This window comes from Myotis yumanensis, unplaced genomic scaffold, assembly GCF_028538775.1.
Source record: "Myotis yumanensis isolate MYYU_CA2020_CCGP unplaced genomic scaffold, mMyoYum1.0.hap1 SCAF_12, whole genome shotgun sequence".
Lineage (NCBI taxonomy): Eukaryota > Metazoa > Chordata > Mammalia > Chiroptera > Vespertilionidae > Myotis > Myotis yumanensis.
The window spans coordinates 5,815,345-5,837,052 of NW_027223763.1; the positions used below are offsets into that span (position 1 = coordinate 5,815,345).

The window sequence follows — 21,708 nt, forward strand, 5'->3', positions numbered from 1 at the left end:
CTTGGAAATCATCCATGTCCTCTGGGACTTGTAGGACATTTAAGTCTGTGGTTAAGTCCGTGTGGGAGTTTTTTGTGGGTTTTTTTGGGGGGAGGGGGTCTAGGGGCCTATATGAAGCTCCATCTGTCTGCTGCCTCCTCCCCTGCCTGCACCTGCCCCTGCAGATTTCAGGGAGGTGGGGGAGGTAGGTGGTGCGGTGACCAGCGATAGCTGGCATTACTGTTACTCAGTCCCAAGGGGCTTGAGACTACACTGTCACCCATCCATCTTTGGAACATTACACTGCACTAAAAAGAATATGCTAGATCTATACATGTAGACACAGAGAGATGCATATAATTTATCGTTCAGTAAGAAAACTAAGCCACAGCATAAAGGACAGTATGGTGCCATTTGTTAAAAATGCAAAAAAATAGCCCTGGCTGGTTTGGCTCAGTGGATAGAGCGACGGCCTGCGACTGAAGGGTCCCAGGTTCGGTTCCAGTCAAGGGCACATGCCCCGGTTGCGGGCTTGATCCCCAGTAGGGAGCGTGCAGGAGGCAGCCAATCAATGATTCTCTCTCATCACTTATGTTTCTCTCTCTCTCCCTCTCCCTTCCTCTCTGAAATCAAAATAAATAAATAAATAAATAAATCCACACATTTCCTCTGAGCACATATGGCTGAATAGAAGAAAACACAAAGAAAGGGGCCTGAACAGATTTACCCCCAAACACGGCAGGCAGCCTCTCATGGGTTTATGGAAAGCAGTCAGCGTGCACGCGGATTTGAGTCCCAGGCCCGCCGCGGTCACTGGGGCCTCACTGTGTAGAGCCCTTTGTATTTGGTGGGTTGATGTCTCCTCAGGTGTCCTGGGCAGCAAGGGGCAGCGGCAGGCAGGGACAGCATTCTGGGGGTGAGCTGGCTGAACTCAAGGGGGGCCTCTAACCACCCACTCACCTCTAGGACTGAGATTCTTTGATGCTAAAAATGTGACTGAGAAATTTTAAGATTTGATTCTTCTAAAACAGGAGCTGGCAAACTAGGGCCCACTGCCTGTTTCTGTCAATAAAGTTTTATTGGCACACAGCCACACCCATGTGTACATATGGTCTATGGCTGCTTTCAGGCTTCGAAGGCAAAGTTGGGTAATTACAACAGAGACCACCTGGTCTGCAAAGCCTAACGTACTATCTGGCCCTTTAAAGAAAGTTTGCTGCCGTAACTGGTTTGGCTCAGTGAATAGAGCGTCGGCCTGCGGACTGAAAGGTCCCAGGTTCGATTCCGGTCAAGGGCATGTACCTTGGTTGCGGGCACATCCCCAGTAGGGGGTGTGCAGGAGGCAGCTGATCGATGTTTCTCTCTCATTGATATTTCTAACTCTCTATCCCTCTTCCTTCCTCTCTGTAAAAAATCAATAAAATATATTAAAAAAAAAAAAAAAAGAAAGTTTGCTGAGCACAGGCAGGCCCAGGGGCCCATGGTTCTGGGATCGGATTATGCTGGTGGGGTCTGCATGCCCCTGGGGCTGTGAGCCATGATTGTATGTCGAACTCACATGAATTTTAAAATCCTAATAGTTCTGCATTTACTTTAATATATATGAGAAGGAAAACAGTACATAGTACATCACACTCTCGGTGTCGCACATTTTATTGCTTAAGACAAGATTAAGTACAAAAGCAAGTCAAATTCAGGAAAGGTATCGTCTTAAACGGTGCAGGATGACAAAATCTAACAAAAGCGGAGAGGGAAGCAGAGGGCTGTGGCCCTGGGTTTGGATCCGTCCTTGGTGCTGGGGTGGACAGGACCCAGGGAGCCGGGTGCCTCCTGACGGTGTCCCCCAACCCTGGCCTAGTCTCTGAAGTGCGACATCAGCAGCCTGACCTTCTTGGACCCCCGCTGCCAGGCTGAGGACAGAGGCGACCAGCTTGTCTTGCACAGCACCTACTCCAGCTGCGGCATGAAAGTGACAGAAAGTGTGGTCAACAACGAGGTAAGAGCTGGGTCAGGAAAGGGAGCGGCTTACTGGGTGCCCCCCTCAGGCACCTCCTTGATCTTCTGGGCCGAGGGGCTTTGGGGAGAGTGGGGCGTGGTGCTCGGTAGGAAGACAAGGCCCAGGTAGCCAGGGTTGGCTCCGCTTCCCCTTCCGTAAAACGGTGAACTGGGTGGGGTGTTCTCCGTCATTTCTGGCTGACCAGCTCGTGGCTCTGTCTCTGCAGGTAGTCGTCAGCCTCCGGTCAAGCTCATCACTGCAGCGGGTGAGATGGATGGTCACCGTGTGAACATCTGGTCCAGGTCCCGGGGCCCCTCCAGGCCTGCGAGGGAACAGGCCTCAGGGAACTCGCCCTGACCCTGGCTCGCCATGTGTCTTCAGCGGGGCTCAGCCTCCCCTTCTGTAGAGCAGAAGCAGGACTGTCAAGGGTTATGTTCTCAGCCACACGAGTCAGAGGTTCTAGCATATATTGGCTGTGTGGCCTTGGGCCCCAAGGTCACGTGTGTGAGCAGTGGCATAAGAGAGGACCCCCTGTGGGATTGCCTGTGAGCAGCCACTGAGATGACACAGGGAAAGCATTTCACACAGGCCTGGTGTGGAGTGAATTCTTAATATTAGTTTGGTGTGGGCTTTTTGTTTTAAATATATTTTTATTGATTTCAGAGAGGGAGAGGGAGAGAGAGATAGAAACATCAATGATGAGAGAGAATCATCAATCGGCTGCCTCCTGCACGTCCCACACTGGGGATCAAGCCCACAACCTGGGCACGTGCCCTGACTGGGAATCGAACTGTGACCTCCTGGTTCATAGGTTGATGCTCAACCGCTGAGCCAGCCAGCCAGGCTGGTGTGTTTTTTTAAAGATGAGGGTGAGGATCAGGCATCTCCTCTGGACCATGACCCCTGCTCCTATCCCCACCCCCACCCTCCCTGGGGGCGCCTCCCAGCCTGACCATCTCCCTCTGTCTCCCGCAGAAAGCAGTGCAGTGCATCGACATGAAGAGCCTCTCCTTCCAACTGGGCCTCTACCTCACCCCGCAGTTCCTACAGGCCTCCAACGCTATTGAGCTGGGGCAGCAGGGCTTTGTGCAGGTACTGGACTTGACCACCCAGGGCTGCCCACTCCTGGGGTTTCTCAGAACCTTTCTTCCCACCGTTAGTACAGAGAAGAAAAGAATTCAACTTTTCAGAGAAAGGAGGGAGCCAGACGGAGCATGACGGAGGGGAGAGATAGGAAAGGCAGAGCTCAGAGATGCTGAGTAGAATGTCACCGCCTTCTCCAGGCAGGCCCACGACAGTCCCACCATCGGGGCTCAGGGGCAGGAACTCTAGAATGAATCTAGCTTATCTCATGAGAGCAGGCAGGGTGAAGCGTTAAGAGTAACCGCTCATGCCTTGACCCCTTGCCTCCCTACGCAGGTGAGCATGTCCCCGCCGACCCCCGAGATCATGCCCAAACTGGACAGCTGCCAGCTGGACTTGAAGCCTGAGGCAGACACCGTGGAGCTCATCCAGAACCAGGCAGCCAAGGGCAGCTGTGTGAGCCTGCTGGACGCCAGCCCCCACGGTGTCATGCGCTTCAGCTTCCTCCTCCGTGGCCACATGTTGCCCACGCCCAAGGCTGGTACCCTCAGCTGCACCGTAGCCATGCGTCTTGGGACTTCATCCCTGGTGAGTGGGGCCTGGGCCAGGACCAATGTCAAGGGTGGCTTTCGGGTGTGGGGGTTTCAGGAAGGGACACCATAGCCCAGGAGGATGTGGGACCAGGTGGCGAGGGGCAGAGCCGGTCAGGGTGGCTCCTGGCTATCGGGGGTACTCTTTCTGCAACCCCACAGCCTCTGATGACTTTGCTGTGTCTTCAACATTGGTCGGTTATGTAGCTACAACCGTCCATTCATCCACCCGTCCACCCACTATCCCTCCCAGTCATTCGTCCATAGTCCTTCCACCATCCCAGTCATCCGCCCACCCACAAAGCATGATCACCAGTGTAATCTCAGTGAACAGGAGGCCTCGGGGGAGAGGGTTCAGAGAGGAGACAACCTTCTGATTTTCTGCATTTAGTCACAGCGCTTCACCATCCAGTGGGTCTCACTCCCAGGCGCTCAGCCTGGACACAGTCCTCTCAGGCCCTTCGCACAGAGGCCTCTGGTTGTGTGCAACATTCCAGCAGCAGCCCCGGATTGTCCCCAACACATTCCCATAGCACAGATCTCCCAGGACCGGCTCGAGCGCTCCCGGCTGGAAGTGGTGGGATGGGATGCAAAGCCAAGGCCCAGGGTGGACTGGGACTGGGGCCGGGTGCCAGCGAGTAAACCCGAAGGCTGCCTCTCAGAGGCCTGGCCGCACACTGCTCTCTTCCTTCCCCAGGTCCGCAGGACTGTCTCCATGCGCCTGAACATCGTCAGCCCTGACATGCCTGGTGAGCTCTCCCCAGGTCTCTCTGGGGTTCGTGGCTGAGGTCAGAGTGGGGCACAACAGACGACCCAGGGGATGGGGGCCTAGGCTCACAGCAGGGAGGACCCGAGAGAGCAGCCCCGGGGGAGGGCAGGACCAGGGCTCCCCAGCTGCCCACAGTCGGAGCCACAGCTGCATCTTCCGGATGGACAGCCTCCTCCGCTCCTGACCGCCCTGTGGGACAGGACTCTTGACCCCATGGTGGCTGGTTGACCTCATTGGGGGGATGGGGCCTTCAGACTCAGGTCTGGACGGGACAGGGGACAGAAGGCACCCTGGGGTGGTGCTAGCCTCGCCTTAAAGCCCCCGGTGCAGAGGATGGCCCTTCAGCCCAGCACCCTCCAGCCTCTGTTAGTTCCCTCTGGACCCAGGCCCCCACCAGACAGAAGAGTCCCTGACCCTGGAGGCAGATGTGGGGGGTACCCAGGCCAGGCCAGGATGGAGCCCCACTCCCAGCTCACAACAGGGAGACAGGGCTGATAACCCCAGTGCATGGATAGGAACTCAGGCCCAAGGGGCGGCTGCCTGGCCCGATCACACAGGAGTCAGGGGTGTGGAAGGAATGAGGCTTGGAAAACTCAAGAGCAGAGCTAGAGAGGCCTCAGAGCTGGTCTGCCTGTTGCTACCGGGGTATCAGGCTCAGAGGGGGCAGGGCCAGACCCAAGGTTACACAGCGAGGAGGGACGGGCTCTGGACTCCCAGACCCCACTTTTTGCTCAGATGATGCCAGCCAGCCTCACTAAAATGCATCTGCATCAGCACTGGGAGGCAGGGCATGGCCCAAAAGGCCTGGATAGGCCCTCTTGGCAAATGGTCATAGCAATCACAGCTAAGTGCCACGCATGGGTGTATTGAACCCATTTGCTAGATGAGGAGACTGAGGTTGCTAGAGAAGTCAGGGCAGTGGGTGAGCTGGGACTCACACCAAAACCTGTGCTCCTGGCCAGCACAGGAGCAGGGAGTCAGGGAGGGGGCCAGGGAGGGAGCCAGGGAGGGGGCCAGGGAGGGGGCAGCAGCGCTGACCCAGCTGTCCCTCCCTTGGTCGCACAGGCAAAACCCTCGTCCTGCCCGCTGTGCTGGGCATCACCTTTGGCGCCTTCCTCATCGGGGCCCTGCTCACCGCTGCGCTCTGGTATATCTACTCGCACACACGTGAGTATCCCAGGCCCCCTCCATGAGTGCTCAGGACCCCTCTACCACCACCCGGGGGAGCCCAGCAAAGCCTCTGGGGGAGTGGGGAGCCCAGGCCGGGGCCCTGACCTCCGCCCCTGCTCCCAGGTCCCCCCAGCAAGCGGGAGCCCGTGGTGGCAGTGGCTGCCCCGGCCTCCTCAGAGAGCAGTAGCACCAACCACAGCATCGGGAGCACCCAGAGCACCCCCTGCTCCACCAGCAGCATGGCGTAGTGCCCAGCCTGGAGCCCCGGGGGCCACCCGGCCAGCCCTTGCCCAGCCGGAGAGACTGAGCAGCCACCAGCTGGGAACCACTGATCATGAACTCACCCCAGGATCCCAACCCTTCCACTCGACCAAGGATGGACCCTGCCCACTGCCTCTTTCTCAGAGGCCTGCTGCCAGCGGGGGCACCAGCTTGGAACACCTTGGGGTTCCCCCATGCCACCCTGCAGAACCTTCAAGCTCCGTGGGCCTGGGGTACGGCTGCCCAGGACCACAGAGAGACAGAACGCTGCCCTATATGTCCACATTGTTGTAGACACCCAAGTCCCCGTTATCCTGAACGGATCCAGCCCTCGATGACCTGGGCTGGGCAGGAGGTGAGAACTCAAAGACTCTGCCCAGCCTCCTCGGGCCAAAAGTGCCTCCTCCATGACCAGCCCTAACCACCAGGATCTGATCCCCGCAGCACAGCTTTGGACCGGCACAACTTTGGGGGGCAGGGGAATTGAAGCCTAGGAGTGCCCAGCCTGGGAACGGGGGAGCCTAGCTCCTTCCTGCAACTGTCACATGGAGACCCCCTCCCTCCTTGCCCATCAGGAAGGCAGCAGATAGGAGTGGCCAGGCTGCCTGACCTGGGCCCAGCCCGATATACTCATCACCAATAAATCAGACCATGAAACCAGTGCTAGGCTGGGAGAAGGGAAGGGGCCCCTAAAATGATGGGGGGAGGCAGCTCTGGGTTCAAATCCTGAACCTGCCACTTATTGGCTCACTGTGGGCAGGTGCCATGGCTTCTGTACGCCAGCCAGTTCCCTCGTCTGTAAAATGGGAACGAGAACTCTCAGTCACAAGGTCACCGTGGGGAGGTCTGCAAAGCAGTGGTCGACAAACATCAGGCCACTGAGGCTCAGAAGGGAGGGGCCTGTCCCAGCCACAGAGCCAGGCTCCTACACAATCCATTTTCTGTGCCACCACAGCCCCCATCCCCCTATTGTCTGCTGAGGGAGCTAGAGGTCAAAAACTCAATCAAAGTAAAGACTTTAATTTAATCCAGCCACCCTCTGTCCCCACGGGGCCCCAGGCAAGGACCCTCTCCTTTCCCAGAAAGCCACTGAGGGGAGGGAAACCAGCGACCTACACCTGGCAGGACCCCAGGCCTGGCCAGGACGCAGTTTGGTGGGAGCTGGGCTGGACAGCCGGGCCGGCTACCCCAGGAGAACCGTTTCCCCCTTCCCACCCCCCACCCCACCCCCCCGCCCGCGATATCAGCAGGAGAAAGGAGAGGCCAAGGCACCACAGGCTCAGAGCTCAGAGACAGGATGTCCGATCTCAACCTCCCACCCACCAGCCATCTATTTCACTGCCCGAGCCCAGGCCCCTGGGCCAGTCTAGACAGACAGACAGAATCAGGAAAGTAGAAAACAAAAGGCACCTGTTGTGGGAGTTCACGGAGAGATGCAGGGCGGGTGTGGGAGGCCCCACCTCCAACCCCACGGCCTCAGCTACTGGGACAGGGAGGGATCCAGCAGCTTCAGGACGCCGCCCACCAGGTGCAGGCTTCCTGTGACCAGCACGTGGATGGCAGCAGCCTCTCGGAGCACGCTGGCCCCGCTGTTTGCCACAGGGTGGGCGGGAAGGTCCCGTGGGGAACTGGGTGTCTGGAAGACAGGGTCCCGGCCCTGGGTGATCCACTGCAAAGCATGGGAGATGCAGCTGAAGACGAGGGAGCTGGTGCCGTGGGTGTGGGGCAGGCAGGGTGCCAGCAGCAGGGACGTCGGCCCACCAGCCTCCGGGCTGGGGGTGCTCCAGAGGTCCGGGCTGGCCGCCTCCTCATCCAGGCGGCTCCAGTGCTGCTGGTGTTCCAAGCAGCGGAGCAACACCTGGTCCAGGGTCACCATGAAGTTCTGCTGGTCTGCAGGACAGGGGGACGGCGCGTCAGCGAGGCGGGTGGGGGAAGGGCAAGCACGCTGCGGACACCTGCTTAAGTCAGGGCCTTTCCCATGCACTGTCAGTCCTCGGAGGGGACACTACGAGGAAACTGAGGTTCGGGGACTTGCCCAGTGGCTCAGAGCTGGTGACGAGCAAAGCCAGGCAGTCGAGCTCCAAAGCTGGAGCTTTGCCCACAGAGCACATCTCTCCTCTCCCCACCCTCGCCTCTGCCTTCACCGGACAGGGGCCGTCCCAGGCGTGCATGAGCCTTTCCAGAAATGCTGGTTCCTGGGCTCTCCAGACTCTCCCCAGGCAGTCTGATGTGGGGCCTGGGGAGCTGTATTTTTTATAATATTATTTCAAAAAGAATTTAATGGGACCCATAGTAAAAAAAATACATTTTACAATGGCAGCCCAGTACTCACATATGTGTATATTAATGTCTGGAGCAGAATCTTCATAAAATAGTACCTGCCCTTACTTTGTGCAAATACACAGATACTTTCCATTCGATTTCATTTAAAGTACAAAATGCTGGTTGAGACCCACTAACTGATTTCAAGAACCATCCGTAGGTTTTAACCTGCATTTTGAAAGATGTTTTCCCCGGTAATTCCTTTTTAGTGCTGCAGCCACGTGCTGAATGTATCAAAGGGTATTTGTACAGTGAGACAAACCCAGCTCCTGCCCCAGACCTCCGGTTTGGAAGCCCCCACGGTCACCAGCAGAGCAGCCCACCTCAGGGCCCTCACGCCCTGCCCACCTCGATGGACCATGTCTGCCACCTCTCACCTGCGTTGCCCGTGGATGCCACCTCCGTCAGGTTAGGGCAGAAAACAGCATAGTCAAACTGGCAGGGCTAGAAGGCCAGGGGAAAGCTTGGTGTCAGAGCCCTGAGAGGATGCCCACCCCAACCCTGTCTTCCCCGCAGCACAGGGAGTCCTCCCACACACACCCATCTCTGGAGATGCCCTCTGCTGGGGTGATGCTGCATAAACCCAGCCACGGCACTTCAGTGCCATCCCCTGTCCCCCCAGGTACCCCAGTATCCCCTGCCTGGCCTGTGGCCTGGGCAGTACAGCCCATTGTACAGAGGGGGAAACAGAAGCTGGGGGCGGGGTACAGCGTAAGGTCACCGAGCTACTAAGCAGGCTCCAATTCAGGGATTAGCCCCAGGATAGGAGGTTCAGGGATGAAGCCACCACCGGATGTGGGGGGTCACACAGTCAGAACAGGGCCGGGCTGCCTGCCGCCCAACCGCCCGCCAGCCTCTCACCCGCAACAGCTTCAGCAGGGGCGCCGGGTCCCGGTCACCCGTGGAGTTGAAGAGCAGGACGCGCACCTCAGGCACCTCAGGCCCACTGCGAGGCAAGGGGGAGACGGGAATAGCCGCACCTCCCACCCACCTTTCCCGCAGAAACTATCCTCCCTCCACTGGCCCGGCCCCGCCCCATCCTGCCCCAGGCCCAGCCTCTCTGGACCGGGCACTCACCTCTTGCGGCGGTGCAGCGCCTGGCGGAACCAGCGCACGCAGGCCTGCACGCTGCTGCAGGTGTGCGCGCCATCCAGGTACCAGGTGAGGGGCCCGCGGCACAGTATCTGCGTCCGGCCAAGCCACTCCGTGTCCCGAAGCCCTGGGGGACGGGGCAAGGCCGCTCTTCAGACTCTCCCATATTCTTCAACTCGCACGCCACCCGCCCCACAGCACGCACCCCACCCGTCTGAGCGCTCCAAGGAGCTGATCAGCCCAGGAGCCTATGACCGGTGCCAGAGGGATCAGCAATTCTGCTGCCTCTTCTAGGCAGCCCTCAGGGTGGCTACTGTCACATATTAGCCCTTAGCGCAGAGAGATTAGGTCACAGAGCATGAGTCTTGGGACTGGGATGTGATTCAAGATCTACCTGGCCGCAGAGCTGTTTCATGGCCCGACATGGGGCCTGGCACACAGTGGGGGCACTGGAACCATTTGCTGAAGGGGTTTAACAGCCACGAGCACCTACTATGTGCTGAAAGCTTTGGAAGAAGCCTGACAAATATCACCATTCTTAAGAATCTCATGGTCTTGTGATGATGATGACAAGGATGACAGTAACAGCAGCTACCACTGGCTGGGCACTTTATCTCATACTCGACAGGCTCTGGGCTCAGTCCCTTGGTGATGTCACCTCACAGTGGGTCCTACACTCATCTCATTTGGCAGGTGGGGAAACTGAGGCTCATAGAGAGTTCGTGAACTCAAGGTCAAGGAAGCTTACTGACTTCAGAGTCCTTTCTCTTGGGCACCATTATCGAGTTGACCCCACCTCTCAAAAAGCAAAGTGAGAAACATCTGAAGGGACCCGGCTGGGTAGGAGGGTCTAACTCACCAATCCGCATGTGGGATGTGGGCTGGAACACGGGTGCCAGAGGCAGCTGACACAGGAGGCTGGGCCTGGACGCTTTCAGCTCCCCAGTGCCTGGGGGCAAGGGAGGGCGGTGTGGGACTGTGTTCTCGGAGCCTCAGAGGCAGGCTCCCTGGGTCCCTGCCCACCAGCCCTCAGAGGCAGGCTCCACGTGTCCCTGCCCACTTACCTTGGTGGTCCTTTCGCTGCAGCCAGCAGCGGGCCAGCTGCAAGGCCAACGCGGCATTGGACCGCTGGTGCTCTCCCTCCAGGCCCAGGGTCAACGGTGGCCCCCCTTCCTCCAGGGCTTCCAGCGGTGGACACAGGTAGAGGGGACACTGCAGAGGAGTCAGAGGAGCTGCTGCTGCCTCTCTGGACAGGAGGCCCTTCCTGATGTCGTCAGCTCCTCCATCTTTCCCCACCAGCAAGAACCCAGCCCTGCTCCTAGAACCCAGAGTGCTCCGCTGGGTGAGCAGCGGCCCAAAAGGATGAAGCGGCTCCCCAGCACTTCCAGTCACTCACTGAGATCTGCTCAGCACGCTCCCTCAGCACTGCCAGGGGCCCATCAGGCTGGGGCACGGTGAAGGCAGGGACGCCATGCTGTGGAGGACGGAGAGAAGGAGACAGGGCTGCTGAGGGTCCTCCACCTTCATCTCTGGCCCCCGCATCCCTGGGTCGGGGCGGCCCATGCAGCCTCCCCCATAGTACCGATGGGAACCACTTGATGGAAAGACTAAGATTGGAGATGAGGCTCAACTTGCTCCAGCCACATGCAGAGCTGAGACAAGAACCCAGACCCCACTGATGCCCAAGTCCTCTCCTGAGTCACCCCACTTCCCTGAGCTCTAAGGGCCAGGCCCCTGTACCCCCCCCTCCCTGGGGCTGCCCAATCACCTTGAAGATGCCCCCTTTCTGCCATGCGATCTTCTCCATCGTGTCCCCCAGAAGGCTAGTGTGGTCGATGCCAAGAGAGGAGACCCCACATACCACAGGCTTCCTACAGAAGACCAAAGGGCCATGATGCCCCTGCCCTGGGCCACCCTGGGCTAGAGACCATTATCCCTCCCCCCAAGCAGCCGCCCTCACCTGATTATGTTGGTGCAGTCATAAGCGCCACCGATACCCACTTCCACCACTGCCAGGTCCACCTGCAGAGGGTCAGAGGGCACGGCATGGGGTACAGGGCACCTGGAGGTCACGTGGGAGCCCCCAGCCTGCTTAAGATTCCCCTCCCCAAGGCCTTAGACACAGGGCTCTAGGGAGTGGGCACAGACCTTCTCTTGCAGGAAGACATGGAAGGCCATGAGCGTGAGGAAGCGGAAGTATGCAGGCATGGAGACACAGCTGCTGCTGTCCTGTGGATAGGAACACGCCAGAGCCTGAGGTCCATGCAGCCTCTGCTCTGGGGAGGTGGGGTCCTGAGAGTGCAGTGCCTTCTGGGTCCCTCCCCCTGCTCCAGTGCCTGCTTCTGTCCCCCCACCAGCCCTGCTGTATGGACACCTTGGTCTCCTCCAGCCGATGGTAGAGGCGCCAGAAGTGCTTGGTGAAGTGCTCGGGGCTGATGGGCTGCCCATTGATGCGGATCCGCTCGCGCACCTGCACCAGGTGGGGAGAGCTGCCGGGAGATCTGAGGTCATCAAGACTCCCTGCTGGAGCCCTCCAGGCCTCCCCCCGACCCCCGCCAGACCTGTCTGTCAGAAACACACACCTGATCGTGTCACTGTCCTGCTGAAAACCCTCCTGTGGCTTCCCCCTGCCCTCAAGACAGTCCCAGCCCTCAGCTCGGCTTCCCAGGCCCAGGTGAGGCTGATGTTACTTGCCGATGCCTCTCCCGAGTCCCTCGATAGTTCCCTGTGCCCCAGCCCCTACATCCCTGGGTTGGCCCACAAGGTTACATAGGCTCTGGTCAAAGGCTGGGTTTTTATCCAAAAACTTATTTGAGGTTTTGGCTGGTTCTACAGCCCCCCAGAGAGCTGGGAGACAGATACATCCCTCCACACCTCAGTACCTAAAGAATCCCGTCTTCAGGCCATAGTTCCGGAGGATCCGTTCAGTGAAGGCACAGGTGGAGCCCTAGAAAGAAAAGTTCTTGTCTGGGCAGTCCCCACCCCACCCAGTGGATACGCTCTCCCTCCCCGGGATCCCGTCCTTCACCTTCCCCTTTGTTCCAGTAACGTGGATGATGTTCAGCTGGTCCAAGTCCTCCACCTGGAACAGAAAGACAAGGTCCTCAACTTGGCAACAGGACTCACAGACAAAGAAAAAGGGGGGGGTGGTCACAGGCCCTGCCCACGTTACCTGCAGCCCACTCCGTGCCAAGTACAGCTTCATGGTTTCCAGCTGTGTCTGGAGGTCACCCCGCCGGCGCTTCGCCTCCTCCAGGTAGCTGGCATTGGTCTGCAGGCTGTTGAGTGTGCGCACAGCATCCTGGCAACAACAGTCCCCGTGGCAGGTTAAGAATCACTTGGGATCCACAGGGACAGGGGCACCCAGTGTACCAATGGCCAGGCCAGGACACCCGCCTGCCGGACCAGCCCTGTTGCCCAGCTTTGAAGTTAGACACCGGTGAGAGAGAAGTGGCATCATTCCAGCTCTGGCGCCAATGGGAGTGGAAGGCAGCTCAGCCCCACCCAGGGAGTGGCAGGCTAACGGGATTAGCCTTGCTTTCGGTTTCAGTTCCCCAGGCTGCACCCCTGGGGCCTTTGCTCTCATTCCCTCCAATGGGGTCCACCACTGTATTGGGCCCCTTCTGGGGTGGGACTAGAACCACAGAAGGCTCTAGAACTGGAGGTCTAGAACTGGAGGAATTAGCATAAGGAATTCCTAAAGTCTTCCTTCCATGCCTAACCCTGATGATTGGGGTTCCATATTCTGATCAAAAGTAAAGCTGCCTGAATATGAGGTGGTTTCTCAACTATTAATGGAGGGGTGGTGTCCCCACGTTGAGATAAGGTGATGGTTGTTTAAATTTGGGGGCGGAGGTTGGCCTGCAGGGATATTTTGTGTTCATGTGTGCAAACAGAATAAATTGGCATTCCTGTGCTGCTCCCCGCCTCTCAAAAAACAAAACAAAAAAAAGAAGAAGAAGAGCTGCTTGAAGCCACCAGGTGGAGAAGAGGAGGAAGTTGGGAGGGTGTGCCCAGGGTCGCCCAGCCAGGAAGGCAGGTAGGTCAGCCTCAGGAGGGCCCACACTGGAGGTAAGAGTGGGGGTGCTGTTTATTTTCCCTCCGGACCCCAGGACCCTGATGGTTGGTTGGAGGCCCCGCCCCATCAAACTGGTGCCACCTGTCTGGCAGGCATCAGGCTCTGGTCTCCGGCAACCGGCCCTTGGCATAAAGCCAGGGGAAGTTTCCTGTTTTCCAGATTCTCGCCCCACCCCGCCCCACTGCCCCCGACTCCTAACTCCGGAGATTCTGGAACCCCCGGACCCAGCTGAGCCACCGGACCTCTAGGTCCTATCACCGGGCGCCCCTTCCCACTCCACCGTGGGGCACTTCCGCCTCGGAATGTCCAGGTTCGGCGGTGCAGGCCCCCTTCCCGGTCCCGGTCCCCACTCCCCGATTCCAGGCGGTCCCCGCCCCCAGATCCGCAGTCTCAGTTCCTGGGTGCCCTCCCCGGCGGGCGGCCGGGAGGCGGCGTAGCCCGGGCCCAGCCCACGTGTCATCTCGGCCCGCCGGCCGCCGCCGCCTGCGGGGTACCTGGTATTCCATGCCGGGCTCCTGCGGCGCGGGCCGCGCGCTCAGCTCCCGCCTTCCCGTGACCCTGGTCGTTACCCCGCGCGGGAAAACCGCTGCCAGGAAGAGACTCGCGCGCCGGTGGCTACGGGCCCGCGACATAGTCCCGGGGCGGGGAGCCTCACGCGGTGCCCGGGTCGGAGACGCCCCGCCCCACCCCGGCGCTCCTCGCCCCGCCCCGCCCCGCCCTCCACCAATCAGCGCCGCTCAAGGAGCCCACCGGGACCAATGAGAACCCGCGGATGCCATCCTTGTGAGGGGCCGTCTCCGAGCCCATGTTTATGAGGGGCAAGTACCCCTGGGCGGCCTCTCCCCAGATAAACTTGCACCGCTTTTGTCATCCTCCTCCCGAGGCCACATCCCTCAGAAGAGCCATTCGCTGTCAGCAGCCCTCAGCCTCCGCTCCAGGCCAGAACCAGCTCCGAACCAGCTCCGAGCCGGGTGAAGTGACCTGATAGCAGTCACTGCACCGCGGCCCCCAACGTCCCAAATCAACACGGAGACCACAGGCAGCGGGGGTGCGGTCCCTGCCCTCGCGAATCTGACAGCCCGATTGTGGGCAACAGAGCAAAAACCAGGCGCCTGCGCTACTGGCGTCCCCAGCCCACCCTGGGCAGCCTGGGATGTCTTTCTGGAAGGAAGCAGCCTCCTGGGGGAAGCCGGGGGTAAGGGGAGTCAGCGAGGGGTAGGGGTGGGAGACAGGTTTCTGGCAAATGAAGGGAACGATGTGTGAAAGGCAAACGATTGGAGAGAGAGAACTAGGCACCCAGGAACTGCACTTCCACCTGGTTGAGCCCCATAGTGCCAGCATGCTACATCCAGCAGCACGTGTAGCCTGGTAAGAAATTTGAATGACAAAAAAATGGTTTTGAAAGAGATGCCAAGGTTAGCTTTGCACTTGAAGAGTTGCTGTGTGGGGGAGCGCCTTTCTCCTCCGTGGAAACAGTAGTATGGAGAGTCCCTTTTTGACAGCTGAGGTCTAGGAAGCGGGATAGGAGTGGCTGCAAACATCCCTGTAGAGAAGTTCCCACAGATGAAAGGCAATCCTTCAGAAAACGGATGGAATTTCAGGACCTCTCTCCCTTTCCTGCAGGCATGGGGGTAACTGTTTATCAGAGATTGATTTTGAAATAAACAAATGAGGTGCTGGGAAGACGCCTTAGTTAGCTGGCTGGATTTCCGCGCTTCACATCAGGGCCAGGTGGCGGCACCTGGGAGATAAAGAGGTCCTTTCCTCTCTTGGTTTCTTTCTCTTTTTAATAATTGAAACTTTCTCCATACATACACATGTATATCATTTAGTAACTGCATAAAAATGATCATAAACAAGTTTTAAATTTCTTTTGCTTACCCCTCCCCTCACTTCCTCCTTTGGAAATCATTGACAACCGTGTGTCCCACAGTTTTCTATGCTTGTGAAATCAAAGACACACCTAGATATCTACAGGACCTTGTCAATGCAGATGATAATTTTTTGTCAACTTTCTTTTTTTTTATTGTCTAAAGTTTTACATATGTCTCCTTTTCCCCCCGATTTGTCAACTTTCTTACTCAACAATAGGCGTATAAGGATTCTTCTAAGACAAGGACTTAGCAAACAGTTAAGTAGCACTTCTCTGGCCAGGCATTGCTCTAAACACTTTCTACCTAGTTGCTCATTTAATCATCACAATCCTATGAAACAGGTGGTAGTAATCAGCATCTTCTTTTTTTCCAAGGTGAGGAAACTGAGGCACAAAGGAATAAAGGGACATGCCCAAGTCACAAAATCAAGATTTCTACTCTGGCACTGGGAGTCCTTGTCCCTAGCCTTTCTGCCCCCGTCCCACTCCAGGTGCCAGCATCCTAACTCCCCTCCCCTCAAAGCTATCAAAGTTGTTTCTTGTGATCTTTCCAGAGAAATTTCATGTATCTATAAACAAATACAAATATATATAGATTTTTCTTTTATAGTCACAGGTAGCAGACCATATAGGCAGGTCTGTGTTGTACTTTTACCACATGCCTTTATATCCTGGACCTGATTCTGAGCCGTGTCAGTACATAAGAGCCGCCCCATTAGCTGCCTGGTGTGGGCGTACTACTGTGTATGTGACCAGCCTCCTGCGGAAGGACATTCAGGTTTCCAGGATTTTGGCATCACAAGCTGTGCTACAATCAGGAACATTTTATTCTCCTCATTTCTTCATGTGCCAGGGTATCTGATGCATAAATTCCAAGACAAGCAACCGCTGGGTTGAAGGTGATTTGCATTGGATACTTCCATACTTATTGCCACACTGTCCTCCCACCCCCACGGGCATGAGCCAGCCCTTTCTTCACCCACACAGACGTTAGCCAACCTTGACCCTTGTCAATATCACATGTGGAAAAATGCATTCTCGGGTTAGTTATCAGTTGCATTTATTTTATTTTTTTAAATATATCTTATTGAGTTTTTTACAGAGAGGAAGGGAGAGAGATAGTTAGAAACATAGATGAGAGAGAAACATCGATCAGCTGCTTCCTGGACACCCCCTACTGGGGATGTGCCGGCAACCAAGGTACATGCCCTTGACCGGAATCAAACCTGGGACCCTTCAGTCCGCAGGCCGATGCAGTCAGGACTGCATTTATTTTATTTGGAGGAAGCTGGGCACCTTACCTTATTTTTAAAAACCTTTTGTATTTCCTTCATAGTCTGCTCACCTCCTTTGTATCATTGCTTTTCATTTGAAAAGTCAGAGGTGTGAACTGTGATATCAGACTATTAAGGGGTCAAACCCGTTGGTGAGACAGTATGGAGAGTGGGATCCCATTTTTGCTAAAATAATAATTTAGAAATAGCCTGGAAGTTATTCCCTAAGTGGGAACAATGATTAGCTCCAGGTGGCCAGGCTAGAGGTGACTTTTGCCTCCTTTTGCTTCTGTGGATTTTGTAAAATTTCCCCTGGAGCGGGCATAATTAGGAAAAAGAACGGACGATTCCTACCACTCTGGGTGGCTGCACCTTGGCGCACCTCTTGTCTGACTTTCTGGTCCAACAGGTCAGGACACTGAGACCCAGCGAGGGGCCTAAACTGCCCTGGAACCTGGTGTGGCTTCCCGGAAGTTCCTGGGTCCCCGCTCATGGCCACGAGGGTCCCTGGGAGGGCGCCAGGCGTGTGGTGCGGGGCGTGCGATAGCCAGGCCACAGAAAGGCTGGCTCAGGCCTGCCTCCTCCCCTCTGAGCTGGGGAAAGCCTTCGCTGCTGGAACTGGAGAGCAGCCGTCTTACTGCTTTTCAGAGGGAAAATGCTTGTTTTATTCAATTTGTTATCTCACCCTCTGTGACCATTGTCTGTGGCACCTGCTCCCTGCGGGGTAAGATTTCTTGAGCCCCCTCCTGGCCAGGCGCTGTGCTGAGCCCATTTTACAGGCGAGGAAACAGGACCTGAGAAGCCACCTGCGAGGGGACCAGCCAGCAGGGTGCAGCTCTGTCCCAGCTGACTTAGCCCCTCTGATCAAGCTGGGGGATCCCTGGCTAATTTTTTTCATTTGTAACTTGGATTTTCTTAAATAAGAGTTAATGTGAGTGCATTCTAGACACCAGCATGGTGCAGAGGCCCTTCACATGCACCTGTCTTCTTGGATCCTCACACCCCCTGCAAGGAAGGTTCTGTTCCAGGACCCATTTCTCAGAGGAGGCAACAAGGGCCTAACAGGGGAAGTGACTTAATCATTCACTGGGCACCAGACTCCACCCCCAAGCCACCCCCTGGACGCTGCCCCACTCGCTGCCCTGTGCCCAGTGAGGTGACCTGGTCATCTGGTTAACAGAGCTGTGGCCTTGAGCCGGCTCTTACTTCAAAGGGAGGACCTGGGGCTGGTGAGGAGCCCTGTGAAGTGCAACACTAACCAACCCTGGGGGCTTCCCTCAGTTCTTTCTCCCCCAAAAGGACCCACACCATGTGACCTGGGCAAGTCACCTCATCTCCCTAGGGCTGTAGCCTCAAAGTGAGAGGGCCTAGATAACCGTGTAGGAGCTACTGTCTCCAAACCCTGGCTGCTGGGCACAAGGCTCTGTCCAGCGGACTAGGAAGGCATGACCCAGCCTGGCGTGCGGCCCCAGGCAATGCTACTGCATCCTTGCATTCTTACCTGGGCTTCAGACTGCACAGGGAGGGAGGGAGGCACCTTCTTGTGATACCCATTCAACAGAAGAGGAAAACTAAGGCTTGGCGAGGCTAAGTGGCTTGTCTAGTGTCTCTCAGGACATGAACCTAGGTCCATGCTCACCCCTCATAGCCAAGCCCAGGGTTCCCATCCCCAGCCCTAGCCAGTCCCTGCCCCAGCCAAGCTGGAAGGCTTCTGCTGCTTGGTGAGCCTCCTCACCTCGCTGAGCCCTGTTGCTTCATCTGAAAGTGGGGGTTGCAGTGGTGCCCACCTCAGGGAGCTGGATGAGGCCGAGTGAGAGATGCTGGGCCCAGACACAGAGCCAGGGCTCTCCCATGTGCCAAGGTTAGAAATCTTTAACGGCTCTTCACCACACCTACCAGATCTATAAACTGCAGGCAATAATGGTTTCAGATCTGTATGATGCAGATAACAATGGGCACAGGGCCAGTAGGTAGTGAACACTTGATCCATGTTGCCTTTATTGTTATTTTTTTTGCAGGTTACTGAGATCATCGGTGGTGTTTCTTTTCTTTTTTTTTTAATCCTCACAGGAGGATATTTTTCCATTGATTTTTAGGGAGAGTGGAAGAGAGAGGGAAAAACAGAGAAATATCAATGTGAGAGAAGCACATTGATTGGTTGCCTCCTGCAGGCGCCCCGACCAAGGCCTGGGCTGGGGAGGAGCCTGCAAACAAGGTCTATGCTCTTGACCGGAATCGAACCTGGGACCCTTTGGTCCGTAGGCTGAGGCTCTATCCACTGAGCCAAACCGGCCAGGGCTGTTATTAAAATGAGACTAGCAGTCCTCTTCACAGAGTAGTCCTGAGAGTTCAATCAGATGAAACCAGCCTACAGACACAGACCGGGCACACAGGCCCCTGGAGGTAGCTCTGCCAGCAGCCCCGCCTGCCGGTTCTGCTCTGAGACCCTCCACAGCCACACTGGGTGGGGCTCCTGTGGAGCCTCCACCGGGCAAGCCTCAGGGCCCCTGACCACCCTGAGACCAAGGCTTATCAATGACAAGGTTTTCCTTGAAAGTGTGGGCTCATCATTGCTGATGATCTTGGACCCCTGAGGCATATGCACACCAATTTGTACAAAAGAAAGAACAGAGGCTTAGAGAGGCATGCGCCCAGCTGTGGCCCAAGGTCACAGCGCTCTCCTACCTGGAAAGAGGCGGATGTAGCCGAGAAAGGCCCCCCGGATGGGCTCGGCTGCTCCATGCTTGCTTCACACCACAGCTTCTCAGCCACTGGCCAGGAAGTAGCGAAGGACCTGGCCCCTTTCATCCCTGGCCTTCATGCTCCCCACGCAGGCGGGCCGTGACCGCAGGCCACCTCTGCAAGCCCAGGCTTTAGCTGGGCTGGAGACGGGAGGGGGAGTTGAGAGGATACCCAAGATCCGCCTTCTCCCCACCCAGAAGCCCAGGGCCTCCCCTGTGCAGGGAGGAAGGTCTCACCTGATAGGTTCCTGCTCTCATCCTGGGACCTGCCCCGGGACCTCGTGTCCTCCCTGGAGGTTTCCAGAGTGCAGTTCCCATGAGTTAAATAACAACTGGGTGGAGGTTAAAGGTGAGCAGGTGGGCGGGGACTTGCAGCGCTAGGCGCTGGCTTTGTTGGGCCTTTTATCACAGCCGATCTCCCCTTATTGTTAGGACCCATTTGCCCTGGCCCTGGACCGCTGGGATCCCTGAGGACAGGGGAGTAGAATTCAGGGGTGAGTCTAAGCCTGCTGGGGGGAGCGGCTGTGGTTCTCCAAATCATTTGGTTAAGAAGCCAGGACACAGACCCATTTCCCAGCCTGCAGGGTGACAATGAGGGCCCGAGGGCGGTCCAAACACAGCCTAGTAAGACCTTTCCTGTTGACACTTGAGATTCACAAGTGCCAGACACTACTGTGCCTCAGGGTAATGTTCTGGACACACACCTCCCTCCACAGACTGGGATGAATAACAGGGCCCATGCCTGCCACTGGTCCTGACCTCCTCTCTGGGGTGTTCTATGGGGAAGTGGGGTGTGGGGGGAGCTTGGAGCCAGAAGCTCCAGAGTTTGGGGCCTGCTGTGGTTGTTTTAAAATATGGTTTGAGTGCACGAATAAAAACATTAATTCAGGGAATATGAGAAAACACGGGGAAAAAGAACAGAACCACTCCAAATAACCACGGGGAGTTCTCGTGACTGTTTTTCCTATATAATGAGCTCAAGTGGCGTGTTTCCCACCTGCTGCCTTTGGAAACACTTCCCGACACAGTGCACGTACCTGGACATCCTCTCTCCTCGCCCAGCTTCAATCCCAGGGCCCTGCCCTGTCCTGGCTACACCGATCCCGACCAGCTGCTAGAGGCGCCCTGCCCCGCTGAATGGGGTTAGGATGTACATGGGAGTTAAAGCACTGCTCTTATTTAAGCTGATGGAGGTTTATGCTTTCCACATGCAGGGCTGCCCTGAACAGGGTGGGTGCACTGGGCAGCAGTAGCAGGAACAGGTTAGGGGTGTGGCCTTTCAGGTTACAGCCCTGGCCTGGCCACATGGCCCTTCTATGGGACAAGAATCCCACACACCTTCTCTACCGGGCTCTCTCGTAGCCTAGGACAGCGGTTCTCAACCTGTGGGACGCGACCCCTTTGGCGGTCGAATGACCCTTTCACAGGGGTCGCCTAAGACCATCCTGCATATCAGATATTTACATTACGATTCATAACAGTAGCAACATTACAGTTATGAAGTAGCAACGAAAATAATTTTATGGTTGGGTCACAACATGAGGAACTGTATTTAAAGGGCCAGAAGGTTGAGAACCACTGGCCTAGGGAGACTCGCTTGTTCCTAATCCCCCTCCATGGGAGGGGCTCCTACTTACTGTCCTCCGCTCCCTTCCTCCTGTTCTCCAGTGACCCTGCTGCTCCCAGCAGGTCTTGGCCTTATCTCGCCTCCTCCAGTGGGGACTCCCTGAGAAAACAGATGGGACAACTGCTCCTAAGACATTTCTCTAAGTGGAATCACTGGGTCCAAGAATAAGAACCTTTTACAGAAACCTGATCCTTCAGAGAAAAAACCCATACCTTGAACAATTAAACTGGCCCTGTGAGCTTTCCTGCTATAGTCATGTCATTTAAAACCTAGCCACCTTGTTGCTGTAGCTGTAGGACACCTTGCTGTTTTTGTCCTTGGATTACTAGTTGTACTGAATTGAATAGCATCCTCCCAAAATTCATGTCCACCCGGAACCTCACAATGTGACCTTGTTTGAAAAGGACTTCAGAGACGGAATTGGTTAAGAGGAGGTCATACTGGGTCATGGGGAGTCCTAAATCCAGTGGCTGGTGTCCTCATGAGAGAGAGCACAGAGCGTAAGACCACCACGTGAAGACAGAGTAGAGAGATATGTCTACAAGCCAAGGACACCAAGGATGGGGCAGCCACTGGGAGCTAGGAGGCAGGGAGCGGGGTGTTCTCACTCAGAGCCTCCGAAAGGAACCACAGCCACACCCAGATTCCGGACTTCTGGCTTCCAGAGCCAACAGAACGGAGGTTATTGTAAGCCACCTGTCGGTGGCAACTGGGTATGGCAGCCTCAAGAAACTAATCCTTGCCCTAGCCCAGTGGTTCTCAACCTTCCTAATGCCGCGACCCTTTAATACAGTTCCTCATGTTGTGGGGACCCCCAATTTCATTGTTACAAATTGAACAGAATTAAAGCATA

At 56.4% G+C, this 21,708-nt stretch overlaps 2 protein-coding genes across 4 annotated transcripts in view; one reads left to right on the forward strand and one right to left on the reverse strand.

Moving 5' to 3' along the window:
* ENG (endoglin) overlaps positions 1–6,508 on the forward strand; it is a 30,114-nt gene extending 23,606 nt beyond the window's left edge. Inside the window, exons 9-15 of the mRNA XM_070430601.1 lie at positions 1,838–1,975; positions 2,202–2,240; positions 2,951–3,067; positions 3,395–3,646; positions 4,346–4,397; positions 5,483–5,584; positions 5,711–6,508. Of these exons, the coding sequence (XP_070286702.1) occupies positions 1,838–1,975; positions 2,202–2,240; positions 2,951–3,067; positions 3,395–3,646; positions 4,346–4,397; positions 5,483–5,584; positions 5,711–5,835 (825 nt within the window). The 3' untranslated portion in view covers positions 5,836–6,508. The remainder of the gene's footprint in view (positions 1–1,837; positions 1,976–2,201; positions 2,241–2,950; positions 3,068–3,394; positions 3,647–4,345; positions 4,398–5,482; positions 5,585–5,710) is intronic.
* On the reverse strand, positions 1,615–19,353 carry FPGS (folylpolyglutamate synthase). Of its 3 annotated transcripts, XR_011473352.1 has the most exons (16): positions 13,835–14,000; positions 12,435–12,563; positions 12,291–12,344; positions 12,145–12,209; positions 11,637–11,751; positions 11,411–11,491; positions 11,223–11,284; positions 11,031–11,133; positions 10,659–10,736; positions 10,327–10,474; positions 10,122–10,211; positions 9,248–9,389; positions 9,032–9,116; positions 8,548–8,614; positions 7,259–7,738; positions 1,615–2,375 (listed from the first exon to the last, which is right to left on the reverse strand). XR_011473352.1 is itself a non-coding variant. In XM_070430603.1 (15 exons), the coding sequence occupies exons 1-15, from the start codon at positions 19,293–19,295 to the stop codon at positions 7,329–7,331; spliced, it is 1,752 nt and encodes a 583-aa protein (XP_070286704.1). In that variant the 5' UTR covers positions 19,296–19,353; the 3' UTR covers positions 7,242–7,328. The 3 variants fall into 3 exon arrangements, 2 of the variants coding, with proteins under 2 accessions (XP_070286704.1, XP_070286703.1); XM_070430603.1 differs by lacking the exons at positions 1,615–2,375; positions 13,835–14,000 and adding an exon at positions 19,173–19,353 and having other exon boundaries at positions 7,242–7,738; XM_070430602.1 differs by lacking the exon at positions 1,615–2,375 and having other exon boundaries at positions 7,242–7,738.
* Between the last annotated feature and the right edge of the window lie 2,355 nt (positions 19,354–21,708).